General features: G+C 41.5%; 1 protein-coding gene across 4 annotated transcripts in view; it reads left to right on the top strand.

Annotated features, from left to right (window-relative positions):
• Window positions 1-13,864, top strand: part of ECPAS (Ecm29 proteasome adaptor and scaffold) — a 100,651-nt gene that overhangs the window by 74,494 nt on the left and 12,293 nt on the right. For all 4 annotated transcript variants that reach the window (XM_037035988.1, XM_037035989.1, XM_037035991.1 and 1 more), the window contains 11 exons: window positions 912-1,029; window positions 1,305-1,472; window positions 3,753-3,832; window positions 4,438-4,543; window positions 5,514-5,561; window positions 6,251-6,372; window positions 7,950-8,100; window positions 10,721-10,786; window positions 11,952-12,041; window positions 13,080-13,146; window positions 13,710-13,801. In XM_037035988.1, the coding sequence (XP_036891883.1) occupies window positions 912-1,029; window positions 1,305-1,472; window positions 3,753-3,832; window positions 4,438-4,543; window positions 5,514-5,561; window positions 6,251-6,372; window positions 7,950-8,100; window positions 10,721-10,786; window positions 11,952-12,041; window positions 13,080-13,146; window positions 13,710-13,801 (1,108 nt within the window). The remainder of the gene's footprint in view (window positions 1-911; window positions 1,030-1,304; window positions 1,473-3,752; window positions 3,833-4,437; window positions 4,544-5,513; window positions 5,562-6,250; window positions 6,373-7,949; window positions 8,101-10,720; window positions 10,787-11,951; window positions 12,042-13,079; window positions 13,147-13,709; window positions 13,802-13,864) is intronic.

The raw sequence follows: 13,864 nt of genomic DNA, 5'->3' as shown, positions 1-13,864 counted from the left end.
GACATTATTCCATTGCATTTACACTGTAGCTTTTCGTGTAAAAATCCTCAGGTAAAGGTGCAGCTTGCTGGGCCTGGCTGCGGTGTCAGGCAGAGCCCTGCTTCAGTGTTGTCTATGGCATTAATGTTCTCCCCTTCACTCACTGTTTTCATGTCAAAAGTTGGTTTCATTTATTTGCTCCCTGTAGACTCCTGCATTTTCAAAAAGTTCTCACTTTTGCCCTGGCCAGTATGGCTCAGTTGGTTAGGCCTCGTCCTGGAAACCAAAAGGTTGCCAGTTTGGTTCCTGGTCAAGGCACATGCCTGGGTTGCAGTACCATCTCCTGTCCAGGCACATATGAGGGGCAGCCAATCAGTGTTTCTCCCTCACACTGATGTTTCTCTCCCTCTTTTTTCCTCCCTTCCTCTCACTCTAAAAATAAATAAATGAAACCTTAAACTACTCACTTTTCCTAAACTAAGTAACATAAATGATCAGGTATTTGAGCAAATATTATTTGTTCAGAGGAAAATTAACAGGACCCAAAGGCGTTATTACCAAGGCTGGTGTGCTCTGGCTAGGGAGACTTAGGGAAGACGCAGTTACCTACAAGTCAGTCCCCTGATTGTGAGATAGGCTTGTGCACAATGTGATGACAAGTTATCGAGCTGCCTCTCGGGGTGGTGAGGACTCTCCCTGCACGAGAGCTGCGGGTGGGTTCAGGACACTTTGCAGGTATGATTGACCGTTGCATTAGGGGACTCTATATTCTTTTCAGTTTGGTTCTCTGCCTCTGTGGGGATGAGATAACTCAGTATTGGAAATTTAGTGAAAACATAACTTGAAGATGTCCTAGTAATGTTGATGATGTAATTTTCACTAGGCCAGAGACAGAGAAATACATTATTATGTGCTTTTTGTTTGTTTCCAAGCCAGGGCCTCTCTACTTACAAGGAGCTTTGTTCTCTGGCCAGTGATCTCAGTCAGCCAGACCTGGTGTATAAATTTATGAATTTAGCCAACCATCATGCAATGTGGAACTCCAGGAAGGTAAGTCACTACCAGCAGACAGCTTTTATTTTTTGCTTTCCTCCCAAACCAAATCTGTTACATTGGTGGACCGTGGCAATTGACGTGCAGTGTGTTTCGTAAAAGTGTGTGATTAGAGAGAGCCAGACCGCCCCACGGTACAGCTCGGGCCCAGTGAATCAGGCTCGATGCAGGGACAGGTTTGGGAGGGCGAGTTCTGTGAGCTTCACATACGGAGTGTGTTGATATTTCACTAACAGCAGACGTCTCTCCCCCACTTCACCTTGTTTTCTTAGGGCGCCGCTTTCGGTTTCAACGTCATTGCTGCCAGAGCCGGAGAACAGCTGGCTCCGTTTTTGCCTCAGCTCGTTCCTCGTCTCTATCGTTATCAGTTTGACCCCAACCTTGGCATTAGACAGGCCATGACAAGTATTTGGAACGCACTGGTTACTGACAAATCAACGGCAAGTATCTGTGGACCGTTGTCTAAGACCGTGTACTGGATTTAAACCCAGCGCCCGTCTTCCTTTCTTACTTCGTATACTTACTTGTTTAAAGGAATGGGGAGTCTTTTATTTCTTGCTTGCTTTCTTCTTTCAAACTGTCAGATATGCTCATGACAACACTTATTGAAGTCTCAAAAGTGGACACAGTCTAGATGTCCATTGCGTGGCCGGGTAGGAAAATGGCAGTGTGCTCACATAAGTGGAACACTGTGTGTCGGTGGGTGCTATTGCTACATGGAGAATAGGGTCTGGCTCCCACCTTCATGGAGTTAACTCAGTTGAGGCGACAGGCCAGGAAGCAGCCAGTTACCAGGTGTAGTTCTTCTCTCTTGGCTTTCTATCATCTGGCTGCTTCTCATACTCTATTCCACTCCTAGGGACTAGGACTTCTCCATTCCAGGCCTGCCTCTGAGTAGCTTTTACTCTCAGCCTTATCATTCTAGGTGAGCTCATGAGGTCCAGGGCATTTACTGTGATGGTTCCCAATGTTATGTTTTGGGCCCAGACAAGATTTGTGCTTCTGACTTGCATGTCTAAGAGCTGCTTGTCATTTTAACTTGGATGTTGCAAGATACCATAGACTTAGCATGTCCAGAATAGGACTTGGAAAAACAACCTTCCCTCTCAATTCTCAGTGTTCATCTGTCTACCCAAGCCAGGAAACTTGGTGTCATCTTTAATTCTGTCTGTCGTACCCCCATCCTCAATGGAATTCAGTGGCTGTTTATTCTGTTTCTAAAGTATTTCTTGAATCCATTCTCTTCTTTTTCAATTTTTTCCTTGATGAGCAGGTTGTCTTCTTTCTCTTCACCTTCCATCATTTAATTATCAGAGCAAAAGTGATTTTTTAAAAATACAAATTGCACTGTGCCATTTTGGGTTAAAACCCTTTAGTGGTTTCATAGTTCCCTTTAAATAAATTCCATGATCCTTATTATGCCTTTTTTAGTCTCTGCACTTGATACGTGGCCCTTTCCCTTCACTTGGTTTGATAATAATAGGTTGAGTGGGTTCCTGTTCATAGCGGTAGGTACTTAGGGGTCAGCTGGAAGGTCAATGAGTTTCGTTTGCTCCAGGAGGTTATTTGGTACCACTGGGTCAGTCAGTATCTCATAGGCCAGGTGGCTTTATAGATCTGAGTTCAGGGCATGCAGCCTACAATCTCTTGTGATTATCATCTCTGTATGAGTGACAGGTGAAGCCACAGTGTGGGATGAGGTCACTATGGAGAAAGTTTAGAGAAGTAGACACAGAGACATCATTTTGTTAAATCTTAGGTGAGTTATTTACTCCTCTGTCTTGGTTTTCTTACATAGGAGTGAAGATAAAAGAACATCTCCTATGAGGGTAAAGGTGGAAAAGCCCTCAGTCTTGAGGTTCTCTGGATCAGCATAGAAACTGAGTCTGCTTTCAATTTGTCTTTATTAAATTGATAAATGTTTGCCAAAGGCTTAAATGGTTAAATTCATCTTTGATTCTGAGCAATTATAATACTTCTTTATGTGCCAGTCTGTGCAAGGTACCAGGGAGGCAAAGAGCAGCGAGACCCTGTCTCCGCCCGTGAGGTCCGGTGCGATGGAGCAGCACAGTTATTGTGAGGACTCGTGTGCTTCGGGCGGTGCTGGGGGACCCAGAGGAGAGTAGGTCAGTCTTTTCTGCGAAGGTGGTGCTTGGCTTGAGGACCAGGTTTGTGTTTTGGGATCATTAGCCTGACAGCTCTTAGTAACCAAAGTGGGAAGAGAGTCGTAGGCCGAGAGGTATGGAGAGCTGCTCAGGCCGTTACATGCAGAGACATGGTCAGGTGGCTAAGAGATGAGTAATTTGATTATTGATAGATTTTGCATTTTAAATTTTTTTTTAAATTTTATTTATTTATTTATCTTTAGAGGGGAAGGAGAGAGAGAGAAACATCAATGTATGGTTGCCTTTTGTGTGTCCCCTGCTGGGAGTTGGCCTGCAGGGAACCAGCCTGCAACCCAGGCATGTGCCCTGACTGGGAATCGAACCGTGATCCTCTGGTTCGCAGGCCCGCGCTNTGGCTTGAGGACCAGGTTTGTGTTTTGGGATCATTAGTCTGACAGCTCTTAGTAACCAAAGTGGGAAGAGAGTCGTAGGCCGAGAGGTATGGAGAGCTGCTCAGGCTGTTACGTGCAGAGACATGGTCAGGTGGCTAAGAGATGAGTAATTTGATTATTGATAGATTTTGCATTTTAAATTTTATCATTTTGCTTTTATTAGGTGGATAAGTATTTAAAGGAAATCCTTCAAGATTTGATCAAGAATCTTACCAGTAATATGTGGCGAGTTCGAGAATCCAGGTACTGTTTTTGGAAATACAAAACCAGTTAAATGCAGCTGAATTTCTTTAACTTTCAAAGTTTTCTAGTTTGTGCCAAAGGGGTATACTAAAGCTAGTAAACAGCATATTTCTGGTTGGGTTAGAAAGTTACTGTTAATTTAACTATTTGGACTATAGTTGGTGGTTTTCCTAAGATATCTTAGTTTTTGTAAGTGTGAAATCAGAGCAGTAGAAGATCACTTGTTAACTCGGTAGAGACATCAAGACTGTATAAGCCCATGGCTTTGTCAGGGGAGGGCTTATGTTTGCACACATAATTTATATTTGTATACGTCGCAGCGTGCTTGGCAGAGTGCTAGGTCCTGGGTGTACACTGGTAAGGAAAAGGTGATGCATCATCTCAAAGAGAATATTACACCGATGGGGAACAGACACTTGATGACTGTAAATGCTCTGTGTCTGGGTGTATTTGAGGCACCGAGGAGACACTCGTCCTTGTTGTCTCGGGGTGGGGTTAGGGCCAGAATATGGGCAGAGTCCATGTCCTTGTTTGATAGGAATGTTTCAGAGTAAACCGTTGAGCTTTCTTGATCATATCTTTGAAACCAAATTGTTTACTTTCAGCTGTTTAGCTCTGAATGATTTATTGAGAGGACGACCCCTAGATGACATCATTGATACACTTCCAGAGATTTGGGAAACTCTTTTTAGAGTACAAGACGATATAAAGGTAAAATCTGCACTTATTTATAGAGTAGCTTAAGCTGAAGTTGTTAAAAATACGTATAGTAATATATGTTAAAATTCAATATCCAAGTAATTTTTAAAGACTGAGAGTTCTGACTGGACTGGTGTGGCTCACTGGGTTGAGCTCCAGCCTATGAACCAAACGGTCGCCAGTTCGATTCCCTGTCAGGGCACAGGCCTGGGTTGCGGGCCAGCTCCCCAGCTGGGAGTGTGTGAGAGGTGCAGTGGATTGGTGTTGCTCTCACACATCAATGTTTCTCCTCCTCTCTTTCTCCTTCCCTTCTCTTCTCTCTGAAAATAAATAAATAAAATCTTTAAAAGACTGCAAATTCTCCCCAAAGTTTCAGTCTCGATGTGCCTGTGAATTTGCGAGGCTGGGTATCTTCAGATCTAAATTGAATTGACTTTTTTAAAAAAACAGATGGCTATTGCCTTTATTTCAATAGAGATCTCATGTTGCTATTGATTAGGGACAAATAACAGTTTAGAAATAATCCATAATAAGTTTAAGAAATTGGATCACTCATTCCCAAATAACATGACCAATTACTTTTAATTTTTCCTGGGCAATCTAAATTTTCGAAATTTTGATATCTTACCATTAAAATGAGGCATTTCACCTTTGCTTTTCTTTTTGTTTATCCATCAGAGATTTTTAAGAGTCTGTTAGAATCCTCACAAAAATCTTTACATTTGTGTTTATAATGCACTTAGTTTCTAAACTGCTTATGTAGTAGCCGTATTTTGATCAGGTCAAAATGGGCCGTACCTAATTCATGTTATGCATACGGCATGGTAATGTGTTCCTTGACGGGTAAAGAGCCTAATGAAACACTGTGTGTTTACTTAGTATCAAATGGGACTTCTCAGCGGTCTGTGTAGAGTCAGAGGCAGTTACTGTGCGTTGTGGAAGGAAACTAACTCTTATGATGCCAAACTCTTCTCATTTTTAGGAGTCTGTACGAAAAGCAGCAGAACTAGCTCTGAAAACTCTGAGCAAGGTGAACACTCTTATCTTACATTGGGGGTGAAGTGGGGCAGGGTTCTAAGTGTCCAAGACGATCACTTACTTTTCATCACATAATGACATTCACTTTTGGTGGAGTTAGTATCATGTTACAGCTCACCGTTCTTAACGATGAGTGTAAAGCTGGGTGCTACAACACTAGACACTACCTGTTAGTATTTTTTAACAATGTGGATCTCTGTTTTTTTTAAATAATCAGTTTTCTTGGGTCTCTATATAAGATATGACTTTTATTTGACCCTGAAGAACACATTACTCACATAGATTAAGCAACACCTGTCTTTTCTCTTTATTATTGCCATCTTTATGTGTTAATCTGGCTTTCATATTTATGAGGTTGGCAAGCTTTTTGAAACTAGTTTCCCCCTTGAACTTGATTTTGTGATACATTCTAGGGCATGTTTTCTTATTAATTTTCTCATTTCGCCTTCAGTAGTTTCCTGTTTCACAAGTTGAAGACCAAAGCTTAGAAAGTAGAGTGCATGACCACGTTTTCCATTGAGTTACTGGTAGACACAGGATTCATTCCCAGATCTCATTCTTCTGTTTCTTTCTGTAGTGTCATAGAAAGTGGATTCACTCATCCTTTTCTATGGATATGGGAAGTAGGAAGTGTTGGGTGAGAGGTCAGTTTCACTAATTTCCATACTCTTTGTGTGTGAGGTTTGTGTGAAAATGTGTGACCCTGCCAAAGGAGCAGCTGGCCAGAGAACCATCGCTGCCCTTCTGCCTTGCCTTCTGGACAAAGGAATGATGAGTCCTGTGACAGAAGTTCGATCCCTCAGGTGTGAATCAGCTGATGAAATGACTATGCTGGATTTAGTCAGTTCCTAGCCGCTTAGCTGAATTGCGTTTCTTTGAATGTTAGATTTGAAAGTAAGGAAAATGAGTCAAGGTAACCCAAGAAAGAGCATTTGTTAAAAGGCCTAGAACATTTTCGCAAAAGCATTCTCATGGGAACCTTGCTTTTGACCAGCATTTGGCCATTGGGCCTCAGCCTGGAGGGGAGCGTTTTTAAGAAAATTTCATTGGCCTCTGTGCCCAGCAAGCACATCTTCCTGTTATGCCATAGTCCTTGGGAGCTTGCTTGTTGGTTGTGCCACTTAGTTATATTGTAGCGCTTACTGGGTTCAAAATAAACTGCTTACCACCCACAATAACTAAATATTTAAAGACTGTGCTCACATTTAGATATATATGGCCATTTTAAGTTAAAATCAACTGAGAAGGATTCGAGTTTGTATTTTTTTGTTTTTAAACTAGGATGCTATCTAGGAAGTCTATTCAATTTTTATTTCATTCTTAAAATTAGATCAAATTAGATCTAATCGATAGTACCAACTATGGATAAAAATTAGATAAAAAAAATTAGATCAAATCAATAGTACCAACAGTATTCCATAGTAACTAAGTACTGGATGTTGCAGAGTTCTTTTTAGAAGTACTGACTTAGCAAATGCAAAGGAGTGATAAAATCAGGATGTCATCGCTTTGCTATCCTCAGCAGAGTGGTCTAGGTAATGATCGTTAGTGATTCCTAAATCTACTGGTAAAGGCTGATGGGGGACTTTATAATGGAAGGTTCAGGCTCACCAAACTCGAGTCCACTGATCACTCCTAACAGCAAAAAAAAAAAAAAAAAAAAAAAAAGGAGCTGTCCTTATGTGCGTTCTGGTGTGATGGAGCAGGACACGTACAGCGCCGCCTGTGACAGACTCTTGCTTTTAAAAAATTGAACCTGAACTTGAGTTAGCCTGCAGATCTATGCAAGAGACAAAGGAGGAACATGTTAGGTGAAACCATCAGGATACAATTGATGAGGACAAAGAAATGATAAGAAAAAAGACTCAAGAAATGTAGTAAATTGAAACAGACATTTGGATGTTAGGTGATATGAAAAAATTCTTAATAGTTTTAAAGTATGAATAGGTATTTTGATATGAAAACATTCTTAATATTTTTAAGTATGAATAGGTATTTTGGTTCTGATAAAGTGCCCTTGCCTCTTAGTGATGCACACTGAAGTTTAGTTAGAGGACATGCTTCAAAATAACACCAAGGCAGGAGAGAAAGTGTGACTCTGTGTTACAGTGGAGGTATAAGTGAAATGTAATAGGTCAGTGGTTGTTAGTTGTTGAACTGGGTGGAGAATACATAGAGTTTAGCTTAAGATTTTCTCCACTTTCATTTTTGTGTGAAAATTTCTGTAATATAGAGTTAAAAAAATAGTGCTAAGACCAAGCACTGTGACCAAGTGAGTATGTATTCCAGAATTCAGTGAAGTGCAAGACACGCTCATGAGTAGATTTGTGTCAGGCTTATTGTTATGTTAAAAGGTCTCTGTGCTCCCTCTTGTCTGTAGCATCAACACCCTGGTGAAGATCAGCAAGAGTGCGGGAGCCATGCTGAAACCACACGCACCGAAGCTCATCCCGGCTCTGCTGGAGTCCTTAAGTGTGTTGGAACCCCAAGTCCTCAACTACTTGAGTCTCCGCGCTACAGAGCAGGAAAAGGTGAGTTGGCAGCGTGGGCATTTTGGTAGGTGTGAAGGAAGAGCCCCGTTAAGGTCCTGGGGTCCGTCTGAGCCACCCTTCCCTTGTCCTTAGACTGCTAAGGATCCAACGATGCTTTCCCCGCTTTTGAAACGGCTCAATTACTGTGACCGCTTGGAGCTTTCTTTTACAGGGGCGGGGGGGGGGGGGGGGCTCGTACACTGTTCTGTGAGTCAGATGAAAATGACACTTTCACCCCAAAATATGCATTGGCCATTATTGAACAGTTTTTTTGTACATGTTTGTTTACAGTTTAGGGCTTGGGTCTGTATTCTCAGAGTCCGTTTATGGACCACTCCTACCCTACAAGTGAAGAGGACTTGTAGCTAGACTTTGGCATAATCTAAAATTATTCTGCTTTTTAGCTATATTGTAGTCTTAAAAAAATTGAGAGTTTTTGAAAAATTTCAGATGAGCCATATTTATTGTGCAAAATTAAAACAACACAGAGTAGGAAGCGACGCCCCAGGCGCCCTCTCTGCCCCAGAGGAGCGTTCCCAGGGAGCACCCACCGCAGGCAGCCGTGTCCTGGGTTGGGAGCTGTCAGATTCTTCTGTAGCCAGAGGCCACGAAAGTGAACAAAAACACTAATCTGAAAATAGAGTCAGACCATGAATGTCATTCTGCAACTTGCAGACCAGCATGATATTGTCGTCAACAATGTCGTGTCCGTACAGATCTGTTTCATTCTTTTTAATGCATGCCTACTGATGCACAGGGAGGTGATTATGAACTTTTGTAGGAGAGATTTTTGGGACATCAAAGGTTTTGAATGTTCTATTTCCTCGATATCTTAAAGCCAACATTGAATAGTATCAGTCCGATAAGGAAGAATCATTGTTCTGATTTGCACTTTCCTGTCGCTCGTGTTGCCCCCGTCTCTTCATGCTGTGTTAGCCGTGTTCATTTCATCTTCGAACTGTGTTTCTGTTCCATGCCTGGTGTTGTACTTGTTTATGTTTTTGTATTTGTCCTTGTTTATTAGGACTGTCNTCTAAAATTATTCTGCTTTTTAGCTATATTGTAGTTTTAAAAAAATTGAGTTTTTGAAAAATTTCAGATGAGCCATATTTATTGTGCAAAATTAGAACGACACAGAGTAGGAAGCGACGCCCCAGGCGCCCTCTCTGCCCCAGAGGAGCGTTCCCAGGGAGCACCCACCGCAGGCAGCCGTGTCCTGGGTTGGGAGCCGTCAGATTCTTCTGTAGCCAGAGGCCACGAAAGTGAACAAAAACACTAATCTGAAAATAGAGTCAGACCATGAATGTCGTTCTGCAACTTGCAGACCAGCATGATATTGTCGTCAACAATGTCGTGTCCGTACAGATCTGTTTCATTCTTTTTAATGCATGCCTACTGATGCACAGGGAGGTGATTATGAACTTTTGTAGGAGAGATTTTTGGGGCATCAAAGGTTTTGAATGTTCTATTTCCTCGATATCTTAAAGCCAACATTGAATAGTATCAGTCCGATAAGGAAGAATCATTGTTCTGATTTGCACTTTCCTGTCGCTCGTGTTGCCCCCGTCTCTTCATGCTGTGTTAGCCGTGTTCATTTCATCTTCGAACTGTGTTTCTGTTCCATGCCTGGTGTTGTACTTGTTTATGTTTTTGTATTTGTCCTTGTTTATTAGGACTGTCAAACCTGTGTCATAGAGACTGTACATTTTTTTTTTTATCAGTTGACTGACTTAACTTGTCTACACTGTTCTAATAACGTATTCTTTTTCCCCTTTGCCTCTAACATTGCTGTTTCTTCTCCGTTCTTTTAGCAGTAATCTTGTCCCTTCCTTGGTTCCCCAACCTTTTGGGCATTGTGAAATAGGAAATATAAATTCTAGTCAGAATTTTGCAGCCCTGGGCAGGCTCCTTCTCCACCCCTTTTCTTATTTGTTGTGTTGGGTAGTGGTAACTTCTCCCACAGCACAGCTAGTAGACTGAAACAGCATTGTAAATGTGAAGGCCCTGCACAGAGATCAAATAGTGAAATGTGTGCATTTTTTTGTTGCTTAGACACATTTTTTTAAAACCTTAGAAATTTATTTAGTCTACTCCTTTATTTAGTGGATGGGAGAACCTGAGTCTCAAGAAGTCTCGATGCCTTGCTCAGAGCCACCCTATGTTAATTTCTTTTTTTAAAAAAAAGATTTTTATTTATCTTTGGAGAGGAAGGGAAGGAGAGAGGGAGAGAAATAATCAATGTATGGTTGCTTCTCATGTGTCCCCTGCTGGGCCTGGCCTGCAACCCAGGCATGTGCCCTGACTGGGAATCGAACCACGATCCTTTGGTTCGCAAGCCCACGCTCAATCCACTGACCTACACCAGCCAGGCCTATGTTAATTTCTGATGATAGTTATTTTCAACTGTTGTCTGAATTTCTCACCTGTAGGGAGATGCTGCCTCTGCAGGTAAATGGTTGAGTATAGGTCAGAAGAAATTAGAGTTGGACTTAGGTTTGACTGTGTTATATATATTATTATAAAAAAGATTCTTCAATTTGGCGTAAAGCCTTTTTCGGGAGTGTGTGGAGGTTCTTCTGAGTTCATTGAAGGCACTGAGTGGCTTCGTTTGTGTTCCCAGGCGGCGATGGACAGTGCTCGGCTCAGCGCTGCCAAATCCTCCCCCATGATGGAAACGATCAACATGGTCAGTGCCCGATGGGATGTGAAAGCTCACGTTTGTTTGCCTGCCTTCGAGTGTGATGTTCAGAGTCTCCAGGTTACATGAAATGAAACAGAAATGGAAGAGATAAGTCAAGCAGCCATTGTGACTTCAGTTTTCTCTTTCTTTTTCCATCTTACTAAATGGAAAAAATAATTTTTCGAATAATAGAATCCATTAGTTCAGAGTTGTGTTATGGGAGAACATCTATTAAAATATTTCTATAGATCTATACGTCTTTTGTCCCATTGAGCAAGATTTGGACTTTTGTCTCTGCCTGAGCATTGTTTTGGGGAGGACCCAGGACAGTGCAGGCTGGATGTGCTCAGCAAAGCAGGCAGCATACAGGTAGGGGAAGGGAATTGAGCAATGTCCTTATGTTTTTTTAGTCATAGGAAGGGATTTGCAGAAAAGAGCTGCTTGGCACCAAATTTCGAAGTTCCCGGACTCTGGGACCAGGAGTTGCTACAGTCACTAAAGTTGACTCGGCTGTGCATATCCTGGAGTGGTTAGCCAAGAGTGTCCAAGCCACCGGGAATTGTTTTGCCAAGCAGATTACAAGGCTGGAGAAGAAGTACCTATTTTTTACTGCGTACTGACAGACTGTCTCCAAAGTTTGGTCTAAGAATGTTTTGTCTTAGTTGGATTATTGGGGGGAAAAGAAAGCTTAATAGAAATAGCTAGCAAACGCCTCGGAGATGTGCTCATTAATAATATAGTTCTTTGCATTTTTCAAAAAATATAGCATAGGAAGTTCTGCTCAGAAATTGGCTTTAATAAAGGTGGTGGTAGGGTGGGCCCACCAAGGCTGTTTTAATATAGTTCTTCTACACTGAACTTGGATTGGTGGAGTAAGTCGGCCCAGAGAGGTCCTTTCCTCTGGGCTAATTATCATTTATTTTCTCCTTTAGAAAGTCGATGTTTTTCATTATTTTTGTTTTGTTTTTAATGTTGAACCACTGATGAATGATTTTTATTTGTAGTACAGTGGTGGTTTTCCCATTGAAATTAGAGCAAAATCAAACCAGAGATTTTTCAACTTCATATCAGACCAATGGGTACATATCTGATATGGGCTGTTTTTAATTGAAGATGTGGTGTGGACTTAATTATTTGCTGAGGTTAACTTTCTATGTATCCTTTTCCAAAGTGCCTGCAATATCTTGATGTGTCCGTGCTGGGTGAGCTGGTTCCTCGATTATGTGAACTAATCAGAAGTGGAGTAGGCCTTGGCACCAAGGTAAGTAAGTGTATTTTTCATGAGGATAATTTTCATTTGGTTAGGCCACAAAAATACAGTAGCCATCATGTTTGAAATTCGTATTTTTTAAAACAAAACCTAATATTGTAAGTTAACCAGTTTGTTTTTATGGCTGCGCTAATAAGTTAAAACATGTAACTCATTCAGGAAATGAAGCATGTGACTTAATAAATATCGTCTCACTTTTTTAGTGGAGTCATTCCTGCCCCCTGTACCTGCCTCTGGGTTCTGGTTCATTGTCAGTTGTTAACGGAAACACTCCTCCGGTCATCAGGGCCTGATTGTTTGGGGGGCAGTTAGAGTTTTTCACATAGGCTCAGCAGGCGTTTGGAGGGGAAAAAGGTCTTTCCAGGATTTTTCAAGGGTTAGACCCTACCCTCACACTTTAAAGACAAACAACCCACGTTTTATTCTCCTGACAAAATTAACACTCGATTGTGTTTAAAAACTTTAGAATTTATAGATCAGGAGAAAGTTAAAAAGCTGCCCTGAGTTTACTACCCAGAAGGAATTGCTGTGAAGACTGTGCATGCGTCCTCCGCACTGTGCTCATTAATGGCCACATGATACTCTGCTGTGTGGCTGTGACATTGTTTATTTTAGTCCATCAAGGAACATCCAGTTTGTTTTCAGCCTTTGTGGTGCTAAGGCAGGCGCTGTGATGAATCTCTTGGATACATTGGAGGCTGTTCTTTCGGTTAAGTTTCTAGAACTGGAAATGTTAGAATGAGATGGATGAGAGGAGGACACACTGCCCTCCCAAAAGATCGAACCAGTTTTCTTGCTTAATTGCATGCAGGAGAGCACCCGTCTTCCTGCTAGAAGTTTTCCGAGAGGTCTCTGCGCGGCTAGTATAAAAGCTAAGACTTTCCCCTTTTGTACATTGAATCTCGGAGGGGCTCTTAGGCTCTGTGTATGTTACATCTTATCTTTAACCTTGGACACCCACCTAAAACAAAGGGTCGGACAGAGCACGGTGACCACCAGACTCTGACCTTTCCCTTTGTGACCCCGTAGGGAGGCTGTGCCAGTGTCATCGTGTCATTAACTACTCAGTGTCCCCAGGACCTAACACCTTACTCAGGTGAGTTGTCAGAAACCTGCGTGGTGATATTTTTGTATGGCCATGTCTTGTTTGATCAGGTTTTAAAAAGAAAAGTAATTATCATTCCAACATGCTTGTGATACTGTATACTTTCTCTCCCTTTATCTTTTTAAAAAAATTTTTGTATACAAGAAGCAAAGGATGGTCAAGTTTAGCAAGTCTTCACTCTTTTATAAGAATTTGATTATTTCTTGGTGGTATAGGAAGGTGAAAGTATCTGCCATCCTGTAGGATTTCTTACTACATAGTTAATTTTACGTCGTCATTTTTCTCAGATTGGCTCCCAGATGGGCCTAATGAACTTGAATATCTAGCTTTCATATTTTCAACTTTCTTAACAATATTCTAGACACAGTTTAATTTTTAATTTTATATTAAGCAAAAGGAAGCAAATGGATAGCACAGCTATAACATACAAGGGTTCTAAATTACCATGGAATAAATCAGATCTTAATTACAGGGTGAAGTTTGTTTTGGTTCTGGGAACAGAGCAGAACATCTGCTCAGCCAAATGCCACATTGCTCTCCTTTCTTTCTGGTAGGTAAACTCATGAGTGCTTTGCTCAGCGGCCTGACAGACCGAAACAGTGCGATTCAGAAATCCTGTGCTTTTGCAATGGGCCATGTAGTTCGGGTGAGTTGAGTTTCTTATTTGGTTGGGTAATTATACTTAGATAATTATAAAGAAATGACAGGA

The sequence above is a fragment of the Sturnira hondurensis genome, unplaced genomic scaffold, assembly GCF_014824575.4.
Source record: "Sturnira hondurensis isolate 20B ecotype Veracruz unplaced genomic scaffold, ASM1482457v3 Scaffold0022566, whole genome shotgun sequence".
NCBI lineage: Eukaryota > Metazoa > Chordata > Mammalia > Chiroptera > Phyllostomidae > Sturnira > Sturnira hondurensis.
Note: the sequence above shows the minus strand (reverse complement) of the source record. Positions and strands in the feature narration are given on the sequence as shown.